General features: G+C 40.0%; 1 protein-coding gene across 1 annotated transcript in view; it reads right to left on the minus strand.

Annotated features, from left to right (window-relative positions):
* Window positions 1-22,257, minus strand: part of LOC140234188 (laminin subunit alpha-5-like) — a 128,540-nt gene that overhangs the window by 18,559 nt on the left and 87,724 nt on the right. The window contains exons 57-68 of the mRNA XM_072314256.1: window positions 21,943-22,128; window positions 21,083-21,237; window positions 14,942-15,097; window positions 13,625-13,755; window positions 12,004-12,148; window positions 9,807-9,925; window positions 9,114-9,288; window positions 8,420-8,598; window positions 7,152-7,259; window positions 4,957-5,077; window positions 3,799-3,957; window positions 2,701-2,858 (exon numbers count right to left, since the gene is read on the minus strand). Coding sequence (XP_072170357.1) covers window positions 2,701-2,858; window positions 3,799-3,957; window positions 4,957-5,077; window positions 7,152-7,259; window positions 8,420-8,598; window positions 9,114-9,288; window positions 9,807-9,925; window positions 12,004-12,148; window positions 13,625-13,755; window positions 14,942-15,097; window positions 21,083-21,237; window positions 21,943-22,128 — 1,792 coding nt within the window. The remainder of the gene's footprint in view (window positions 1-2,700; window positions 2,859-3,798; window positions 3,958-4,956; window positions 5,078-7,151; window positions 7,260-8,419; window positions 8,599-9,113; window positions 9,289-9,806; window positions 9,926-12,003; window positions 12,149-13,624; window positions 13,756-14,941; window positions 15,098-21,082; window positions 21,238-21,942; window positions 22,129-22,257) is intronic.

A 22,257-nucleotide genomic window follows, 5' to 3' on the forward strand; every position in this document is an offset into this window, starting at 1 on the left:
TTTGTTTTGTTTTGTTTTTTAATCAAGGCATCAAATTCATTTTCTTCTAAAAAAAAAATATATATATATAAATGGAATACATGAAATCTGTCTTTCTTTTATAATTAGAAACCTTCAAATTATGTCTCATATCATAGGGCTCCAGTCATGAGTCAAAACAGAAAAACCAGAGTCTTCCCATCAAATTTTTTTTTTTTTTTTAATGTGTTGCAAGACCTAGCAACACAGATTTTTCTTTAGGGGACAGAGTTTTCGCTAATAGATTATTGACCACGAACATGATTTCTATACTTTTTGTGCACAAACCAATGGGATGCTCACGAGCTGATGACATAATCTCATTGAACAATTTGCATACTATGAGATTGGAATTGATAACACTATTCACTAAAAACACGTGTAGGGAGGGACTTACACCTCTGCATTTCTGTATGTCAGAAAATATGTCAAACTTCCAGAGCTTTCTGGATATCCGTTCAATTCTGATGAAACTTCTCTTGCTACGTTCTGGTGATTTTTTTTTTTTCTCCGTGTACAAATGTGTAAGTGTCAATTTCAATGTGGTGTATAGAATTACACAATACAAAGCACCTTCACTTGTTTTTCCCCTCCTACACAAACTGGAAATCTGAAACACACTATCCCATAGTGCCTTGCTAGATGCCCATTCCATCTTCCCATTGCATATTTATAAACCAGTCAAGGCATACTAAAAAAGAAGAAGGAAAAAAAAAAGGTTCTACTTCTTCTAGCTTGGTGCGAAGTGCCAAGTGCTCATTAAAATGGGTGAGTGTAGGAGTGCATAAAAAGGTAGAGGAAGAAAAAAAAGGGAACTTGATGGGGGGAAAAAAGTCCATCACACGATGTGACTCCATGCAGGAAAGTGCAACCTCAGAGTAAGGCTGCCTACATCAGCCCTACTACATCTCTACAAACTACCCATTTATGGACCTTCAATTTAAATCTTTATGTGCCACGTTTGCACACCCGACTCAGTCGAGGGCACGCCAACTTCGCATATTCGGCTCAAACGCACAACCCCCGCCCAAATCGACTGATAAATTGCCAAATGTCACAGTACTATCAAAAGCATTTCTCATGATTCCACTCCGGCCACATGCAGCTGGTATTTTATGTGGTGATTGACTATCAGGTGATGTTCTCTACTAGATTTGCGACTAAATTCTAAGTTTCTCTCACTGTTTTGTGTGCAAAAGTCATACCTCTTATACAATAATGTAGCTACTGGTCATTTGAAAGAAAAGCAATCATATATTTGTTGTACAATTTACATTTACATCAAAGCAAAGCTTGATTTTCTCTACAACTTTGCTCATTACATGTCCAGGGTAACAAAAATAAATAAAGATTACACAGATTTAAAAAATAAGAATGTTTTCCCAAAAGCATGACTATGTTGCTATCTCAGAATAATGTGGCACAAAGGGGTTTGCACCATGGCACATAACGACTTAAACAAAATCAGAAAATGACAATAAAGAAAAAAAGGGGGGAGGGCGAACCACGCTAAAACGGAGCAAAGTGTGCAACAAGACTACTTACTGATTGTCAGCGGAATTTGCTGGGCTAGTTAGCAAACATTGAAGGCAGAAGGCAATTCATTGTACAGTCAGAAAAGAGAAAACTAAACAATATCTAACATTGCGAGGCTACAGAGGACAGCTACAAAATAATAGAGATGAATCAAAGAGCAAGACAGGGGTGATGAAGGCGATGAAAATATTCAAGCAAAATTAATATCACAGTATGGACGACTTCTCATGGTGAAATATACATATATAGGAAAACTCACAGAGGTACCAATAATTTGCTCAACACAGCAAAGTACCTTCTTGTATCTGAAGGACAAGAAATGGGTTGTACAAATTGTATATGAGGTTTCCAGGAATAGAAGGGAAATAAAAGACAAATAAAAGCCTCACAGCAACAGGCAACATAAAAAGTAAAGGTCGTCTTACAAAAATTTGTTTAGTCATTCAGTTTATAGATACAGATAAAGCATGTACACATAATACATATGCACAGTATGTGTCTATCAATTAGATACATGTAGATAGACAGATAGAGAGATAGATGAATAATACATAAATAAGAAGAGATAGGTAGATAGATACGGAGAAAGATATTCAGACAGATACATTATAGATAGATACAACTGTACGTAGATATTCAAAAAATATCACAGCATGAGAGTTAGAGCATTTTTACATCTAAAACGATAGAAATGCATACCAAGTACTTCAGACACTAATGCAAATATGAGCAAGCATCCAATACAAAAAATAGAGATAGGTATGAACTACCCTGGATGCAAAATGAACCTACATGTAACTATGACATTCCAAGTGCTAAATACACAGACAGATGTGAGAGGGGACAACACAAAGTTTGCACAATTTGCACAAATTCTAGCCAACTTTTAATCTCTGTACATTAATATCTGCAAAATGAAACTACAGTAACTGAATCCAGCATTCTGTTCTCATAGCTTCTAATTAGTATATTGACAGGTTTCTCTCTTTCTATTTTTTGTCTTAACCCTTTGCATGTTTTAAGTGCAAATTTGGCAGTGTAAACCCCATAGCATTGTAACCACTGGCCAAAGTTGCTGACAATAAAAGGGTTAATGTTTTGTTGCTATGAGGGTGAGAGTAACAGGAAAGGGAGATTCTATCATACCTGGAGTTGGATCTCTTTGACGGGCGCTTGAGGTTGATGGTATGCCACATTCCGTCGTCATAGTCGCTTCGGGGCGTGAGCAGCTCCGTAGACGCGCCGTTGTACTGGGCGATGGCTAGCACGGCACCATTCCGAATCATCAACGCGATGGAAGCGTCCTTCCGGTAAGAAGTGAGAAAGGAAAGGAGGTGAATTGCTTTGATCCATTTTTTTTTTTTCCTCGACAAATTAACAACAGTTCCAAGAGATTGAACCTCTTCCCCTTAAATACTGTCTCATTGTGTGGGGCAGTTTCCTCACTCTTACACTCTATGCAAAGACATACATTGTATAACCCATTGAATAATAATTTCTTGTCAAGAAAAAAACTTGTCAGAGGATTTATAATCCCGCAGGTAACTGTTAGAGGATTTAAAAACCTTCATGGAACTTTTTAGAGAAGATATAATCCCTCAGGGAACTTGTTAAAGAATTTATAATCCAACAGGGAACTTGATAGAGGATTTATAGACCTTCAGGGAACATTTTAGAGAAGTTCTAATCCCGAAGGGAACTAGTCAAAGGATTTATAATCGCACAGGGAACTTGTCCCAGAAGCCATTAATAACTTGATGGGCATCTTGTCCTGGAGATTACTGTCCAAGAACCTATCCCAGTGGATACTGTACAAGTGGAAACTGTCCAGCATCACTCTAACCCAGAGAAAACTTTGCACACCTGAAACCTAATATGCAAAACTCTTTTCACTGAGAAAAACTCTTGTGAATATGATTCTGCCATTGATTTAACACAGGTAGACACTCTGTTAAAAGTTTTCGAGGGTAAAAGGTTTTATGCAACAGGTCTCTGGATGTCAGTTGCCCTCCACTGGTTCACATAATGCAATTATTTCCCATGGTTGATTATGGTAGTGATGGGTATCTATTCTCAAAGACCACTCTCTGAGAGGAGCCCATTCAAGTGGCTACTGTCCCAGTGGAAACTGTCCAGACAGGGAAAACTGTCCACACCTCTTGGCAGATGCCAGTGGTCCTCCACTGGCACACATAATCATTACAGGACCATCTAATCTAAACTTCACAAGAAACCAGGACACACCTTGTTTGCGTCGGCTGTGAAGAGCATGAGACCATTGGGTTCCTCGGTGCGGAATCGCAAGAGGAAGTCCCCATCCGCCATCAGGTCGACGCCCGCTGCACCGGCCAACAGCTGGGTGAAGCCACCGATGGGGCCGGCAAATGACACGACCCTGATATCCTGTCATAGCACAAATGCAAACCGAAAAATTGGGAATTTGTCACAAATTCCCCCCCCCCCTCGCATACTCATAAATTTACATAAATGATCAATTCAAGCTACCAAGCAATTTACGATTTTGATAAAACAATAATAATAATAATGAATAACACTTACATACACACTGTAGCACTTAAAGGGACTGTACAGTACTGGTTGAGATGGGGATTCATGTTTTGAACATTTCTAAGTGAGATAATGAGAAACCTCTTATGAAATATGAAAGAGCATGTAATTTTAAGAAGGATTCAACGTTTACTTGATGAAAATTGGTTTTCAAATGGCCGAGATATCAAAAAAAGTGATGATAATAATAAAAGGCGACAGGCCACCCCTTTTATTAGGATCTCTTTGTTTCACCTTGTTTTTTGATATCTCAGCCATTTCAAAACCGATTTTCATCAAATAAACTTTTGATACCCCTTAGAACTGCATGCTCTTTGACACTGTAGAGTGGTTTCTGAATATCTCGCGAAACGTTGAAAGCTAAATCCTCACTTCGACCAGAACTGTACACACCCTTTAATGAGAGTAAACAACTAAAGAAATGGTGTGAAATCAAATGAACTAAAGAAGGATACTAGTTATTTCTTCAAATTGGGCATGAGGTGGGAAAGATTTGGAGTTTACCATGCTTCAGCATAAAAGTAATATTGGTTGCAATTGCACGTGCAGGCTAGCGGAGGTTATGATGTGCATAACTACCCACTCTTGCACTAATTTGTGAAGAAAATAAATTTGCCAATATAATAATAATGAGATGATCATTTTGGGGGCAATATCCCAGGCCTTCAGAGGATAAGACGGGAGCTTATGAACAAAAATCTCTTCTCTGTCATCTGACTAGACTGTTTTCCTCCTTTGTTCATCTCAATAAGGCAGGGGTGACCAGGGCTACAGATATGGAGTAGCAGCTCCCTTTGACCTTTGACCCTCTGACCTACGACCGCCAGGACTTACCTGCTTGACGCAGGCAGGGAAGAAGCCTGCCGTCTGGACTTCCCGGCTGGTCAGATCCACGCTCTGCGCACTGATGACGATGGAGTCGAGGCAGCCACGGAAACGCTCTCGCGTCACTTGCCTGAAAGCAACAGAGAAGCACGTCACACGTCACTCTCAAGGTACTTTGACCAGTTACATCAGTTAGATATATGAACGAACAAAAAGCCGCACGCACTGATTTTGTGTGAGGGCTGAAATTAGGTAAAATGGGTCAACCCAGCCAATCTTGAGATTTTTATATTTTCTGAAAGAGCAAGTCTTCTTCTACATTATGTTAAGATTTGGGATCACAAAACGAACTGGAAATTGTGTTTTTTGGCATAATAATGTGATGACTTGTGTCTTATACAGTACCCTTTTCATTTCTTAAAAACCCTGTCCATACTCTTCACTTTCAACTCTAATAACTTTGGATAGGATAATGCTACTGCTTTGAAAGTTGGTATTATTCATCTACGTAATGTGTTAATAAAGCATGCTCCATTGATCGCACAGCTAGCACAGCTTGGTAAAAGATTAATCGCTTTAATAGACTCTGTACTTCAGAGCCTCTTTTCTCAGTTCACACTTTTCCAGAGTGTGTGCTTTTTCTCCAATATTACACTGTAGGATAGGTTAGGATAGTCCATTTGAATTGAGTAATACATCATTTTAAAGCTTAAAGTCTGCTCTTTCTGAATCTGGTCTTAACTGAAAATCCATGTCTGGTGACTTTTTGTTGATTTTGTGATGCAGGGTCACATAGGTATGATTGGTTTTTGTCAACTGGTAGAAAATATAGTATGCTCTAACCTCAAGGTATGAAATAAGATTTCTAAAAAAAAACATTTCTGACACTAGTTTGCTTTACGTGTTTGCTACGAGAGCATTGAATGCTTAGAAGCAAGCAACCTCCATAGCAAAGACTTTAAGTCCCCTCCACGGGACTAGACAACGGGGATAACGTGTCTTGCCCAAGGGTATGATTGTCTCAGCCAGGGCACTTGAACCAAGAACCTTGTGTTTAAAACTCTGCGATCTTATCCACTGAGACACTGTAAAACAAGGAATGTTTGTGTTTTTTAATTCTGTGAATTTCGTGAAATTACAACGTACACGAAAGTTCTTGCCTACACTTCAGGCGCTGAATGGCAGTAACAATTCGTGAAAACTTCATGCTGCAAAAGAGGCAGTTGACTCCCAATTTGCAAAAAAACTTCATGCTGTGAATATATCTTGTTTTACAGTATGACAAGTCCTCGTACTATCTGAAAAGAAGCTGGAAGTGCTTCGAATTCTTGGGATGGAACATACTACTCTCTCCCTCAATACCGATCATCACTGATAAGGCACTTTTCTCCGGACCAATCCGTCTCGTAAACTCTGAGTCTTCAGAAGAACAGTGGGATGAGGAACATGGAAGAGGAAGACATGTCATCTCAGAAAGTGACTTTTACACAAAACTTTCTTCTCCCCTCCTGTGCTCTGAGTGTTGATTGGCACAGAAAACCCCACAGTATTGAAAATGGCAAACCTCATTCTGCACAGTGGGTAGCAATGAGATCCATCAAAGTGGGTAACATGCAGTAATCATCATTTTTTAATTTTTATTTCTATTTTAGTTTAATGGGGGAGGGGGGCTATTGTTTGTGGGTGTTGCTGATTTTTATACACCTATAAAGTCTGGGATGAATAGTGTTGTTTATAACATTAAAAAAAAAAAAAATCAACCATGGGGGGATATATACTTAGGTGGGACCCAACCCGAGTCTCTGGGGTCTGGCTTCAAAAGGTCATTGACTTATTGCTTTTCCTTTCCACACTCTCACTCTCGCCCTGAGTCACATGCTTCAATTTTCCGCGTACATGTACATCATTACAGTCAACCTTGCTTATGTCGAATCTATTTGGACTGACAAAATAAGATACGACTTGAAGAAAATTTGACTTATGAGGGATTAGAATCAATAGAATATAAAGAGAAGAGGGCTGAAAAAGACCGTTGACTGAGGCAATTATTTGACTTATGGGAGGTCAACCTAAGCAAGGCTGACTGTATATCAATGACTGTTTTATTCTGTGCATCACTCTATGATGAAATCCTACATTGATTTAATCTTCTTCTTTTTTTTTTGGGGGGGGGGGGAGGGGGGGGGGATAAACTTGAAACTTACGGGAACCGATTGCTCGGGATGTTGACGAGCCCGCCAAAATACATCAAGTTGTTGGTTGTAAGTGTGGTCTCGGATCCAGGCGAGCTGAACGACTTGATGTTTTCAGTCCTGAATTGCCATGCAAAGGAGCAAAGATAATATGTAGCAGTGGTATGATGAAAGAAAATATATGTATGTGTGTACACACACATGTATATACATACAGTATATACATACATACTTACATACATTCATAATGAACACGCTGCATATGCCATACATTGGATGTTTCACATATGGCATGTAATTTTTCCGGTTTACGTAACCTGTGCAGGTCAGCATTCTTTATATTTTCAAATCTCAGTAAAGTACAGCAATGAACAACATACACACCTCTAAACACTCAGCACCATACATGTACATTACACACTGCACAAGCGCACAAATTCAATAAAAATACACCCACATATGATTTCCACTTCAGGCAATATATTTACCAAGTCTGATTTCTCAAGATTCTTGTTTCTTTTTGGTTCAGATCAAAGTTTACTAACAATTTCTAGAGTGACTGCACTTGCTATTGTGGAGTACAGCAATTCAGTATCATTTACTCATTTTCTGGGATCAAAATTAGCCATCCTGTGTTGAAAACAAAACTTACAAACAAGCATTCAGAATCTGGGATCAGAGTTAGCATATTTTCTCATGTGGTTGAATCCAACAAACATCACTCAACATGTGAAATTCCTGAAAACAAAAAAAACTCCGCAAAATATCTACTGTGAAAGTGGAAATATTCTTAGTGATGAAACTTTTGCGGATGTTGCACTACCAGAAACTAGCACAAAAATGAAAGTATGTGAATATTTTTGCTTGTCATAATGTTCCAGTAGTTGATGTCTTGAATTCCAGGAATTAAACACCAGCAAAACTCATCCTATGATGCCAAGCGCGAAAAATTACTCACGCGATAAATATCCAGTTTTACAGTACCACATACAGTAAACAGTCAACTCTTGCATGGCAGGGGGCGAGGTTAGTGTCTGGGTGGTGTGGAATACTGTTAAAGTGGATATTTCCTGCAACTAATTTTTTTGCGCTTGGCCAGGTGAGAAGAGTTTTGCATGTTTTTAATTCCGCGGAATCAAGACATCAACCACTGAAACATATGGCATGCAAATATATTCGCGTGCCTTTATTTTCGCGCTAGTTTCTGGTTGCGGGAAATGCGCGAAAATTTCAACACAGCGAAAATTTCCACTTTTACAGTATACAGCCTAGGTACTCACGTTCCTTCTTGGGTGACCGCAAACTGCACGGCAGTTTCAAGCCTGCGGAAGACGGTGATCTGGGTCCACTGGTTGTTGTTGTAGGTGTACTCGGTCTGGCGGGAGACGGGACCGGAGCCCAGGTCGTACTCAAAGTGGACGTGACCCCCGCGCAGCTCGATAAAGATGACCTCGTCATTCTATACAACGGATAACAGTTTGTAAAACATGATCATTCGGAGTTATTGCACAAGAAAAGAAAAAATCAGAGAGGTTTATCTTTTGCATATTAGGTTGCAATCTTTGAGACCCAATAGTAGCTTATTCTGAACCTTGTAATTTGCAGCAGTGTCGGCTGGTTATGGATCAGACATTCTTACCCACAGATGAAATATAGAAACAAGAGCAGTATGGTAACACGGGGCCATTATTACCAACAATACTCAAGCAACTGCTTGGACTGTGTGTCCATATCGCTGTGATTCAGCTCTTGTAGTAGGGTACTGCGATGCCTTTGGACAAAGCAAATCATTTCCATTTTTTTTTTTCATTGACTTCTGTCTTTTTTTTTTCTCTTTTAAACTTTATGAACATTTTTGTCTCCTCCTGTAACTTATTATTATCATGGAATATATTACAATTTAATTACAAAAATATATATATGTGTATTGCTAGGCATAGTGCAAACTGTGACTTCATCACTGGGGATACGTACTGCACTGCCAGCCAGGAAAATGAGTCCGTTGGGCTGGAAGGTCTTAAAGGTGATCTGGATTTGGTTGCCGGACGTCATCTCTTTGCTTCCTTGGGGCACGACGGCGTAGCCCGTTCCGTCGAACATGACCCCGCGGCCGGACGGATCCACCGTGGCTGCGAGGTCACTCACATTCCTGGTGGCAAGAAAGATGCACAGAGGTCAGAAGACTTTTCAAGGGCTGGGAGGGCAGAAGCTCATGATGGCACAGGCTTCCATCTCTTTCTTCTGCTTGCAGAAACAAGCAGAAACAAGCAGCACCATCTTTCTGGACACGCCCACATCCAGACCACAGATACACCCACTTTCTCACTTGGACATGCCCACATCCACACCACAGATACACCCACTTTCTCACTTGAACACGCCCACATGCACATAACAGACATACCCATATCCTCCCTTGGACACATCTACATCCACATCGCAGACACACCCACTCTCTCACTCAAGACACACCAACTTTCATGTCACTCACCGATACATCCCATGACATATACAGGGCACTTAAACCCACATATTTCCCAACAACTTGTAGACAAACAAGGTTTAGCAGCCATCTCATGGCCACGCCCACTTTTACACTAACATCCACACCAATAGGTCAGCTTGAACAATATATGTTGAAAAGTTTCTCTGGAGTCTCCGCCTCACCTCATGATGCCCTCGTTGACGCTGGTGGCATTGACAAAATTCCAGAGACCCAGCGGGGTGTCGCCGAACTGGAATTCGTCGAGGCCGCCGACAAAGGTGCGGGGCAGACCTGCGGGCAGCTGTTGTCAAGGCAATGGGAAGACGAAAGGATCAGCATCAATAAATGTCACCCAAAGACACAGGATTCGCTTTGTTGCCCTTAGACGATTAGTGGGCAAACACTGCCCACCTCAGAAATCAATCCAACGGTTTGGCCAACTTCTTAAAGGACAAGTTCACCTTCATAGACATGTGGGTTGAGTGAATGCAGCAATATTAGTAGAACAAGGAAAATCGGACAATCCGTTCAAAAGTTATGAATTTTTGAAGTTTCTGCTCAGTCACGGCTGGATGAAAAGACTACTATAGCTTGTGATGTCACATGTGTACAACGATATACAGAAAGAATAAAGAAAATTCAACATATTTCCATTTTTCTCGCATAACAAAAGAACACTCGACTTCTCTCATTCAGAAGGCAGGGAGAATAATATTACCCTTAACATACGTCAGTAACAAGTAAAGTTTTGTGAAATTCTCTTTTCATTTTCCTTATATCGTTGTACGCATGTGACATCATACACTGCAGTAGTTTTCTCATCCAGCAGTGACTGCGCAGATACTTTAGAAATTCATAACTTATGAACGGATTGTCCAATTTTCCTCAAACTTTCACTGATGTGTTCAACTAATATTGCTGCATTCTCTCATTCCTTATGTATATGAAGGTGGACTTGTCCTTTAAGCATGGGTAGACCAACTCAAGTACATTTAATTAAAATGGCTACTAGTAATGCCAGTACAGTCAGACCTGTCTATAGCGGCCACCAGAGGGAGACAAAAAAGTGACCATTGGAGACAGATGGCTGCTATAGACAGGTTTTTCAAAATGGCTTCCCTCCCTGGGGATTTTTTTTTTCTTTGTGGCCTTATCAAGGCAGGTGGTGGGCAAAGAAAGGTGGTCGCTATGGCAGGTTTGATTTTTACATGCATACAAATGAGCTACCACACGGCCAACAGCTGTTAAGCTCACTCCGTTGGACTAGGCAACAATGATTGCGGTGCTTTGACTTGGGGCACTACTGCTGTTGCCAGTGGGCTTGAACCTAGACCTAAGGCCAAAAAAAAAAAAATTGTTGCATTGGCGTAACATGAGATTTTCAAATAGGGTCGGTCGGGCGGATTTTTTTTTTTTTTTTTTTTTGCTACCTGCATTTTACGTGTAAAACTCGTGCTCAGCTCAGTTACAGTTACAACTGCTGCACCGAATGTGCTGTGTTCATCTATTCTACAAATCATTTATGAGGCCGATATTACTGGAATTATACCCCTTCACAGAATTTAAAGATGTTGAAATCCCTATCATGAATGTTTTCACTTCATATTTTACTATTTTGACTTAGATAAGATAGATGCAAATTGACCCATATGTACGATCTTTTCGTCGCACACGGTGATCTCTATTACAGTCCAACATATACAGATTCGTGTAAGTTCTCCACACAAGAAACCTATGGCAAAACTGTGCACAATACATCGCAGTCTGAATGCTACGTATACACTGAATAAATCTTGTTAGAGTACGTGTCCGTGTTGGAAACAGATGACGTACTGATCAAGGAAGGCTTATAAATGCGAGGCGCCAGATCTCTCCCTCGTACATCCGATATCCCCAGAGCCGTTTCCACTTCCGGGCTTGTGCGATCGTGATCGCAATCAACAAGATATTTGATATCGATAGCAAAAAAAATAATAAAAAAACATGGGGTCGGCGGAATTTTTAGGGTCGGGCGGGTTACGCCAATGCAACAATTTTTTTTTTTTTGGCCTAACTATTAGGAGCCTGCAGTCCTATCCACTTAACCACAACAACCCTTCAGTAACAAACTTCATCAAACATTTCCCTACCACATGAGAACACAGCCTTCTGAGCATCATACAACCTACAACAACGTATCTTCAGCATTTCTATCAACCTTTTATGTGTCAAGCTGTGACATCCCTTATCTTTCTTTTGCTGTTTGGTTCTAATTTTGCTGATTTCACTGAAAAGTTTGACATCCCAAGTATCTCATAAAAATCATAATCACAGTACAACATCAGGATGAACCCCCTTCCCCCTCCCCCAATCTGTCATCATCATCATCACCATGGTTACCTGTGCACTCTCCGGGGCGCCTCCCATGTACATGATGGAGTCAGGCGAGAGGTCTAGGATGCTGAATTCTCCGGAGGAGGTTGCCTGTCCGCTCACGTCTCCCGAGCTCTCTGATTTGACTGTCACCGTGGCGTACTTACCGTACCTGGAAAAGAGCACCGACAGATCAGCCAACCAACATTTTAATAACAATGTTCAATTCTCAAATATAATCTTCGCCATTTTGTTTTTGACAAAGATTCTGCTAGATCAACAGCTCATTCCCTTATTTGACTCATTATACTCCATTGGCTCGCCGTTATCGGATAAGCAGTTTTAAGCAGCGTTTTTTTTTTTTTTGTTTGTTGCTACAAATACAATCTTCAAAAATTTCTCCAGGGATGGCAATTTCTCAATTAAAAAAAAATGAGATGCAAACGTTGATGTGATATATTAATATGTTAACCCAAAAAAATCTTTAAAATGGTGCATATCTAAATTTGCACATAAAAATCTATACACTGTGCATGTTGAATTAAAAAAGAAAAATAATAATACATAAAAATTGCAAAGGAACTAGCATTTACAAGCATGAGGTAATTGAATGAGTTTACTTTGGACGCATGGTAAGAGTTTCTGGTACTGTGAGCATGATTTATGTCATGGTGTCAAGAGGAATGAATCCTTGCCATGAGAGAAGAAACACTTCTGGCACCAATCATTCTGCAGTTCATGCAAATCACATCGTATTAGAGTGCCATTAGTGAAGGCGAAGGAGTTGGGAATACAGGTAAATGGCCACACTTCTTCTGAAATGCGAACAGTGAAGCCTGCGATGCCGGCATGTTTTTAAAACATTTCAATTGTGCATGTCCTGTCATTGGCTCCTTATTAGCTTTATGTTTTCACACTCCACAAGCAGGGGCAGCAAGACCAGGAGGTCATTGGTTCAAGTTCAACAATAGTGTGAATGCCCATGATTTTTATCATGATGGCTACGAGTAATGAACTGCTAGGAGTCTTCAAGAAATTCCTCGGCACAGGCAAGTCAGATTCTGTAAACCATTGTAAGAAGCGCCCTCTGAATTGGGACGGCATGGTAACTACAGAATTATGGGATACATTTGACAGAAGTGTAGATGGCATTAAGACTGCTTTTGCCTCGTTAGTATGAAATGATGCACAGGACAGAGTGGAGCTGTGAGAATTACGGATGTGCGAATTTAACTTCTGGAACTCTTTGGTTTTAGACCGTTTCCAAAGTTAAACGAGAGCATCCAATTCTCACTGATCCACAAAACAGGCCTGTGCATCATTTGTTTTATATAAAGGGTCCGTAAAAACATGAAAGTCGACCCTTTTCCCTCATCACGCATTCGGTACACCTACAACAATACTATACAAGGCTGGAGCCATGCATTCGGATTTTACCGGATGCATGGCTCAGTATGGATCAGTAAAAATCAATGCATAATTGACTAATCAGACTGCAGAGATTCTAAAGCCCATTTTATAAACAGCAATGTACAGTGATTCTTTTTCCAACACTTATCGCCATACACCCTCTCCACAATCGTCATCCACATTTTGACCTCTGAAGTGAGGCGTAACGGAAAGAGACCCCAAAAACCAGACGACTCACCTCTCAACCTCGACAAAGCGCCAATTCCCGTCTGCCACGTTGGCGGCGACGTCCACAGTAGTCAGCCCGTCGCCGAGGTCGTAGATCATCTTCAGGTTCTTGTTCTCCAGCGTCAGGGCCATGAAATCATCCTGAAACGTGGGGGGAAAACAAGGAGTTTTCAAAGATAGGCTTCAGTATTAAACTTCCCAAGGATTTTGAGCCGTGCTTGTGAAATCAATGCTGACAGATCATCTTGCTTGAAACATAATATATGTTCCATTATTTTTCCTGCCAAACTTCTCAGATTTCAAGCATGCCAAGTTTCCTCTTCCAACTTGAAATGCTGGAATATCTTCTGTTCACTGAATCCAATGTTTTTTTTTTTAGCTCATTCTGATCTTCTTTCGCTTAAAGGTATTAGCCCACATTTGTAAACCTGCAGCAATTGGTCTCATAGTTAGCATGGTGTTTGGGTATGATTGCAGTAACACCTGTGCAAAATTTCGTTCCAATTAGTCCATTACTTTCATAAAAATAAATGAAAATGCACCGTAATCCGTATGCATGCGTATAACGCTCGCTAGCTCCGGTCCACGTACGTGTTACATGTACAATGTACGTAGCTATAGCCCGCACTCGTAATTCGATTTTGGGTCGGGTTGACCCGGTTTGAAAATTGATTTTAAAACGATGATTTTGTCTCTTTTATCGAATGGTATAGACAAAGAGCGACAGGTGAGGTATGTTACTGTTATAACTTGTACTTGAAGTCGTATTGGACCTGTTTTATGCAGTTTTGATTTTCGTGGGTTTGCAAATGTGGGCTAGTACCTTTAATATGCGAGGTAGAAAATATTGCAAGGCTTTTGCCATGGTAGATGTAGGCTGAAGAAGAACAAGAGCAAAAACTAGCTAAGTAGCAGCCTTTTAAACCCTGTGTGTGCTTTGAGTACCATTTGGTACAGAAAGCCCCACAGTGTTGTATACACACTGTCCAAGACCCCTGGCAAACACAGGATTAATAACTTTTCTGTGGAATGATTTCACGTTGATAGATAACCTACCACAAATCAGTAGTCAAGTGGATATGAAGCCTGTCCGGCAACCAGGAGGTCATTGGTTCAAGTTCAACCCTAGTATGAATGCCCATGATTTTTATCATGATGGCTACGAGTAATACATTGAATGATCAATGTTTCGGCACATCAATACAGGGCAATCTGTCAATCAGCTGCAATAAAAAGAACTGGACACAAGAATCATCGATTTGAAGAAGACGACCAGATGGATGCGGTATGTGTGTGTGTGTTGGAGGAGTTGGCTGGAGAGACTTACGTCAGCACTAGGACCTCCGACGAAGTAGAGCAGGCCGTCGTTGGCTTGGGTGGTGAAGTAGAAGGAGAAGGAAGAGATCGGGGAGGACTCCGCTACAGTTTCGGGAGTCTTCAGCTCCACGTAGCTGTCAGGGCCGAACTTGGCGGCCACCTTGATCTGCGGGGGATGGACGTCATCGAGAAGTGGAGAGATTAGAATCTCGACACATCTAGTCGCTTGAAACTCTCTGACACTGATGGGGGAACATCATGAGTATGTATAAACAAGATGGGTTAGTAGGCTCACATCCATGCAGAATTACTATTATAATTTTAATCAGCTGTATCAAACAAACTTGGTCATCAAAAACGGGGGGAAAATGTACGGAGCATGTATGAAATTGTTAAAGCATATGTCAGCATATTACAATTGCACCTCAGAGTTTAAACAATACTTTGGGTGGGAAAAGTCAAACTCATAATATTAAATTGCATCTTTGCTACATTGTAAACACTTATACACAGGTATGTTTGAATTTCAGTGACAAAATACCCTCTGTCTCTTTATACACCCGTGTATCAAACACGTCAAATGTAGTTGTAGCTGGCTCTCTTAGAAGACTTTGCAATCTCATGAAAACTCTCATCAAAGCATTCCCTTATCCCCTGAAGTGCATGTCAGTGGGTTGGCTCCGACAAGGTTGGGACGACTGCAACGCCAGAGCGATCAGAGTAAAGTTCTCGTGGCTGCATTACATTGCATGATCTCGCCCGTTTGGAGCAGTGAGCCACGCGTTTAATTTAAGGCGCAACACACAGAATACACCCATGATATGCAATGTCCAAAGAAACACATGGCAGCACATCAAGATCAGGAATGTTATGTAATAATACCTGGTATGTTTTTAACAACAGACAGGCAAATTTCACACAGCATGGCAATGCATGCAAATCACTTATTTCGGTTGATGGCATGTGCTCAAACTTGACTGGCATTTAACATTAAAGTCAGAACTTTGTAAACAATACTTGCTTACCACAGCCTTATTGTCTTAAAGGTACAGTTTACCTTTGGGAGCAGTGATTTAAAAAAAAAATGTTCGAGATATTGCATTTGATGCATATGCGTAGGTCAGTTGTATCACAAAACATTCTACATGTACCATGTAAAAAATTTGCAATAAAGCCTAGAATATAAGGAGATATCACTATTTTTCTCAATAAACCATAACTGTAGACGGTCTAGTCTAGAAACATTTTTATTATAACTATTGTTCACATGTTGTATATTTAACAATACTTAACATTAATTGTACTGACTCAAATTTTCAGATTGGTTGTTTCTATCCCTAACTCACATTTTAGAACTATTTTAAAGCACTAAAGCTGGGTTTTTGTGTTATCTGCAAATGGTAAATTATGCCTTTAACAACAACAAAAAATCAAATTTAAAACACAGCAAGAGGTAACATGCATGTAATGTGACATAGCCGCCCTAAAATGATAATGATTTAAGATATCAAGGATTACTGCAAAGAGCTTCAAGTGGTTTTAAATGCAAATACATGTTTACAAACTTTCTGCATGTCTAAAGAAATGTCTAGAGAATGCCTGCAGACTGCCAAATTCTTCATGAGTAGGATAGTGTAGCACCACCCTGAACTTAGCATGGCGCATTGTCTCGGTCTATATTGGGGGCGAGAGCTGCAGCTATAGGCAGGTATTTATCACCTCCAGGATTCTATGTGTTTTGCATAGCTTGCTTGCTTTGCATTAAATTGCAAGGACAGTGCTTGTGTTTGCTTTACAGCTATTTATTTATTTTTTTTGGGGGGGGGGGTGGGGATAGAAGAGGTTGCTTTTATATGTCTTTATTCTTTTCTTCAGAAAGCTGCAAATATGATATGGAGCATAATCTCTTGCATGAGTAGGGTTTGTAAACGGTGAACCATTAGTGTTCCAGATGAAATTTGCTTTTGTTTGGCAGCTTTTTAATGGGAAAAAAAAAATATTCAGTGATGTAGTCATAGGTACATTTGATTTTTCAGCATTAAAGCTCTTGATCCTAAAAATTCCTTCCTGTGACAAAGCTTCCGTTTTATTTTCTTCAGCTATAAGTAGTACCTACCCAGCAATTTTCCATTTCTCATTCAAGACTAGATATGTACATAAGAATTCATCCAATTTTATACATGTATATACAATATGTACTTCCCATTTAAAACACTGCAGGGGGGAGGGGGGGGGGGGGGAGAGACACCTACAAATGTCATCATGGCAACTAGTATCCACCATGTCACATTAGTTTTTTCAATAGGTCTAGAGTACATCTCAATAATGTGAGACATACAGGTTCACATGAGGGCCAAAATATTGAAATGACATGTTTTGAAAATTTGATGGCAGAAACCCAAAGGGGTCGAGTGTTTTATACATGTGTTGAAAAAGGTTTCATTTAGATGGCGAAAGTGATTCAGAGTGCACATGTTAGGAAATTTGAGCATCTTCACTGAACCTTTGAACCTTGCCCTCTGACCCGATGGCCAATGACTTTGTTCAGATTATGAAAAATAGTTATGACTGGTAACATCCAATTTTCATAATAATAGTTTCAGCTATTTCAAAAATATGGGAAAAAGTGAAACATTTTGGAACACTTTCACCTGGTCTTTGACCCCATGGCCCAAATCTTTTTCTACAGAATCACTGTGAAGTAATACAATTATAATTGTACATGTAGGTACATGTATACATACATGTACCTAGCTTCATGAAGTGTATGCATTGAGTAATTTCCAAGGTAAGGAGAAAATAGTGTAATTTCAGCACTAAATTGTGGAATTTTAGCTTGTTAAAATGGCCATTTGATCCTGACCTTTGACCCATATAACCCCAATATTCCCAAGAGAACCATTATCAAGCATTATCATACATATTAATTTGAATGACAATACCATGAGCCACTTCCAAGTTATGAACAAAAAAAAAAAAAAATGAATTTTTAGCATTTTCACTTGACCTTGACCTTAAACCCCATGGCCAAAACCTTTCCCTATAGTATCTTTTTCTGGTAATGCATGTATACATTGCGTTTCATGAAAATTGCAGAAATATGGGGGAAATAGAGAAATTTAAAGTATTTAACTTTGACCTTCTGAAGTTCTCCTTTGAGCTTTAGCGTGTCCACCCTAAAGGTGACGGGCACGACTTTGTTCGCCTGTACATATAAGTTTAACTTGGATATAAAATGTCAAACGTTTGTTAAGTTACACAGTCCACAGAATCAATTACAGACGGAAAGATGGACAGACAACCCAGAAAAGTGGGCATAACATGTGAAAGTGATGGAATTTGCGCAGAATGTCAAAATGTATTTTTTTGTTGGTGCGTTTTTGCAGGCAGTGTGCTGTGCAATGAAATGGAAAGTAAAAAAAGTGATATGACACCAGATTCACATCAGCAAACTTACACATTTAGTACTATTTGTTTTCTTTTTTTTTTCTGTCTTCTTCGCACTACGTACAAAACGGTCTAAAACTATTAAATGGGATCATGTCCATATGCGGGGAAGGTGTACAGGCGGTTCCTAAACAAGGGCCATTATTCTTTGGAGTGAAAAAGGGGGGAAAAATAGACTTTTAAAAAATGAGAAAAGTTACACTGGCCAAGGGCAGCACTGCAAGTTTGACTGGAGCTTGATTAAAAACTGGAGACAATCCTATTTATGCTATGAGCTGAACGATGCCTACACTATTCATTTTTTTTTTTTTTTTTTAAAGAGAAAGCGATCTAGGTTTGCCATCCAAAGGAAATTCATATTACTTAGCACCTTTTTACCAGAAATGCAGCAAAGTCACCTACTTGTAGAAATCCCCAAATCACTGGATAAGGTGTAAATGGCTGATTTTCATGCAGGAGTAAGTTGAAATATACGACATTCAAATTGTTTTTTGAACAAATACAAATTGTACTTGTGTGGGCAAACCCTATACTTTTTTTTCTGCTTTTTTAAAACAATCTATACTGCAATCTTCAGACACTAAATAGTCTGGGCAAAAGCCCTATCCATTTAACTTTGGTCATACATATACATGTATATATATTTTTTTTTCTTTTTTTTTTTTTTAGGGGGAGGGGGTGGGGGTGGGGGAAGGGTGATCAGGGGAAGCCGGCCACTGTGTGTGTCCTTTGGTCACTAGTCATTGCTGGACACACTGGGCATTTAGAACCCTTCGCACAGTAGAATGCATCTGCTGGGCGTACCAAGCTCTCCACAGTTTGTCTTATACAACTGACTATAATATGATAACTTTGTAATCAACAAACTATTCTTTATTCTTAAGTGATCCAGAATCATTTAGGTAAATACTTTTCCTGGATTCTTCATCTTATGGTAAAAGTAAGACAAGTATTGGTGGATTCTTCTGTGATGTGAAGTGAAACAACACAGCAGCTACTTTTACTAAATACTTCTTCTTTTGAGGGCAATCTACCTTCTTCGATTCTGAAGACTACTGTAGATGTCACGAGGCATTTTTTGTGTTTTACCACTCAATCTCGATTTTGCCCTGCTCTTCACAAGAGAAGTGAAGTGGGTTCATTTACGTGCATAGGGTGTAGCTCCCCTGCAAACAGGACCATCTGCTTTAATTCTCCTCCGAAAGACTTGACAAACAAGGATGAAGTGTGTGTTGCCAAGGGACACTACTGCCACGCAGGAGCTCAAGCCTCATCATTTACATGATGGAAGCCCCAAGTCTTATCAGTTAACATAGTCTGAACCACTTTGTCACGACAAATCACTCGCATTGCAGACAGCATTCAACCACTGAGATCATACTTTGCTTCCATTCATCTTAAGTACTGCCGTGGGTACTTTCCGCAGTGCTGTGTAAGCATTTTCTTTAAAAGGGTACTTTCAACAACAGAAAGCAATTCAAAACCATGCCATCAATTGTTTCTCAATGAAGTTCGCTGAAAGTATGTGACTGTGCCCTATAAAAACTCACTATATGTCTCACAGCAAAAATTCAGGGTTGCCAATTTGAGGATGGCAACATATATCATAGAGGACTTACAGGGATAAGCTGATAAACTTCTACTTTCAAAATGGAATTTAATTCTTCCAAAAGATACAAGAACTTGGACATTATTTGGGTTTTTGGTGCATCTTCACATTTTGAAGGTTATAAACTCTGTAGTCAATAAAAAAAAAAATAATAAAAAAAAAAAATAAAAATAAATCTGGCTGGTTCAAGTGGTCATCTCAGACTCCAGTGTGTTCTATCGCATTGCAAAACTAATGTCCCTACAAGAAAGATAGCTGTGCGTTAGGCAAGCAAAGCCATTATAAATGTTGCTGTATGTTAACCACAGGCAGAAGAAAAGACATAAAATCAAAATACATAGTGCAAAAAGTTTGTTCATTTGAAGGCTAATCAACTTGAAATAAGAATAGTCTGGTTTTGCTTTCATGAGACTTGGAAAAAAATAAGAAAATTCAAAATTTGAGAAAATATTAGCTCAATGTCCTTTGTCTATACAAAAACGCATGTTGTAGCAATCAAATAAAATGAGCCATACTGACATCTGAAGTCAGGTGGTAAGAAAACAGGAAAAAATAAAGTAAATATATGCAAACACCTTTTGTGTTATACATGGAGAATAAAGAGCTCTCTATCTCACTGGTCAAGGGTCATCACTAGATGGCAGCAAACAAGACTAGCATCACCACTAAGGAGCAGGGGGGCACTATCACACTTACAGCCTTCTGGTATTTGATGAGCAACCTACTTGCTGTTGACAGTAATATCTGGCATTCACGAGTGCCGCCAAGAGCAAAATGGGTCGTATCTCCCACTTTGTTTGCTTGCTACCCGGCTTTGAAATACCTTGGAAAATGATACTAGTGCAGAGTGAATTATTATTTTTCTTTTAAGGGCAAGAAAGAAAAGGCAATTCATAAAGCTATAATCAGCAAAGGACTACTGGATTAGATCAACTCTGTGATAAAAACGGGGGAAATTGTCAAAAACTTGTTCGAGGGGTGCCGCTTTCCATTCTGGCACCGGGTTCGATGTCCCGAGGGGATGGGGACGTTTTTTGTGGGAGAATATAGGGGCGGGGGAGAGGGGGGTTTCTCTGAATGGACATGATCCCTTACTCCATTCGCCAGGGAACGTGCTTCGGCAATCTTTTTCTGGATCTCCTGCAGGTTGTACTTGATGCCGACTGTCATGTTGTATATCTCGACGTGTTTGCCCGTCAGATCCTCTTTCAGCGTCGGTATCCTCACTTCAAAGTTGCGCAGGTTCTCCACTGGAGGGTTGGAAGTCCCAAGGGTCGACAGCATCCGAGATGGATAGAAAGACAGATGGATAGACGGATGAATGGATGGATAGATGGATGCAAGGATGGATGGATAGATAGATGGATAGATACATCAATGAACAGAAGAAATGATGAATAAAAAAGAGTTGGAGGAAGTGTGAAAGAGGAGTGAAAGAAAGAGATGACAGAAAAAAAGGAAGAGACAGAGATAGAGAAAAGACAAGATTACAATGTCAGTTCACAAGAGACTAAGTAGACATCTCCTGAACATAAGCCAATGTGCATGTTTCTTCAAAAATTTGTCTTAATCAGAAGTTTTCGCACTGCACGTTTGGAAAAATTTTTTCGGACATCTCAGCATTTGAACATTCGTCAAGTTCTACATGAACATGCAGCTGATTAATATTCACTTATACTAAAAGGAAGTAGATACATTGTAAACAAAGTTCATAGACCCATTTTATAAAACAAATAATGCACAGGTTTAAGTTTCTGATGCTACTGGAGATGTACAAGTACAATTGTAGCTGAATCTTGGGTATTCACAATGTTGTGCGATGTTGTAAATACCCCTTAAGTGCTCTGCATCTCCACAAATGCACTCTCACCTGTGCATCATTGGCATACTGGAATACCAGGCAAGGATAGCAAACAGCACACAAACACACAAAGTCTGAAACTGAGACTACTCACCACTGACTTGTCCCTCGGCAATCATTTCCTGCGCCTCCCTGATCTTGTCGTCGAGGCCGTTCAGATCGGCCTTGATGTCGCCGGCGCGGTCAACGATGCCCAGGGCCGTGTCACGGGCATCCCGCGCAATCGCCTCGGCGTTCATGGCCGTGTTTGCCGCCCCTTCAGCCTGGTTGCGGAGGTAAGCTAATGGGAGAATGTACAATGTTTGTCACACACGTTGTTCTCATACAATGCCATTCAAAATGTAGCTGAGCTGGTCAAGCAAGTGCTACTACATGTATAAAAAAAAATCAATTGCTGTAATTTCTTCTG

The sequence above is a fragment of the Diadema setosum genome, chromosome 10 (assembly GCF_964275005.1).
Source record: "Diadema setosum chromosome 10, eeDiaSeto1, whole genome shotgun sequence".
Lineage (NCBI taxonomy): Eukaryota > Metazoa > Echinodermata > Echinoidea > Diadematoida > Diadematidae > Diadema > Diadema setosum.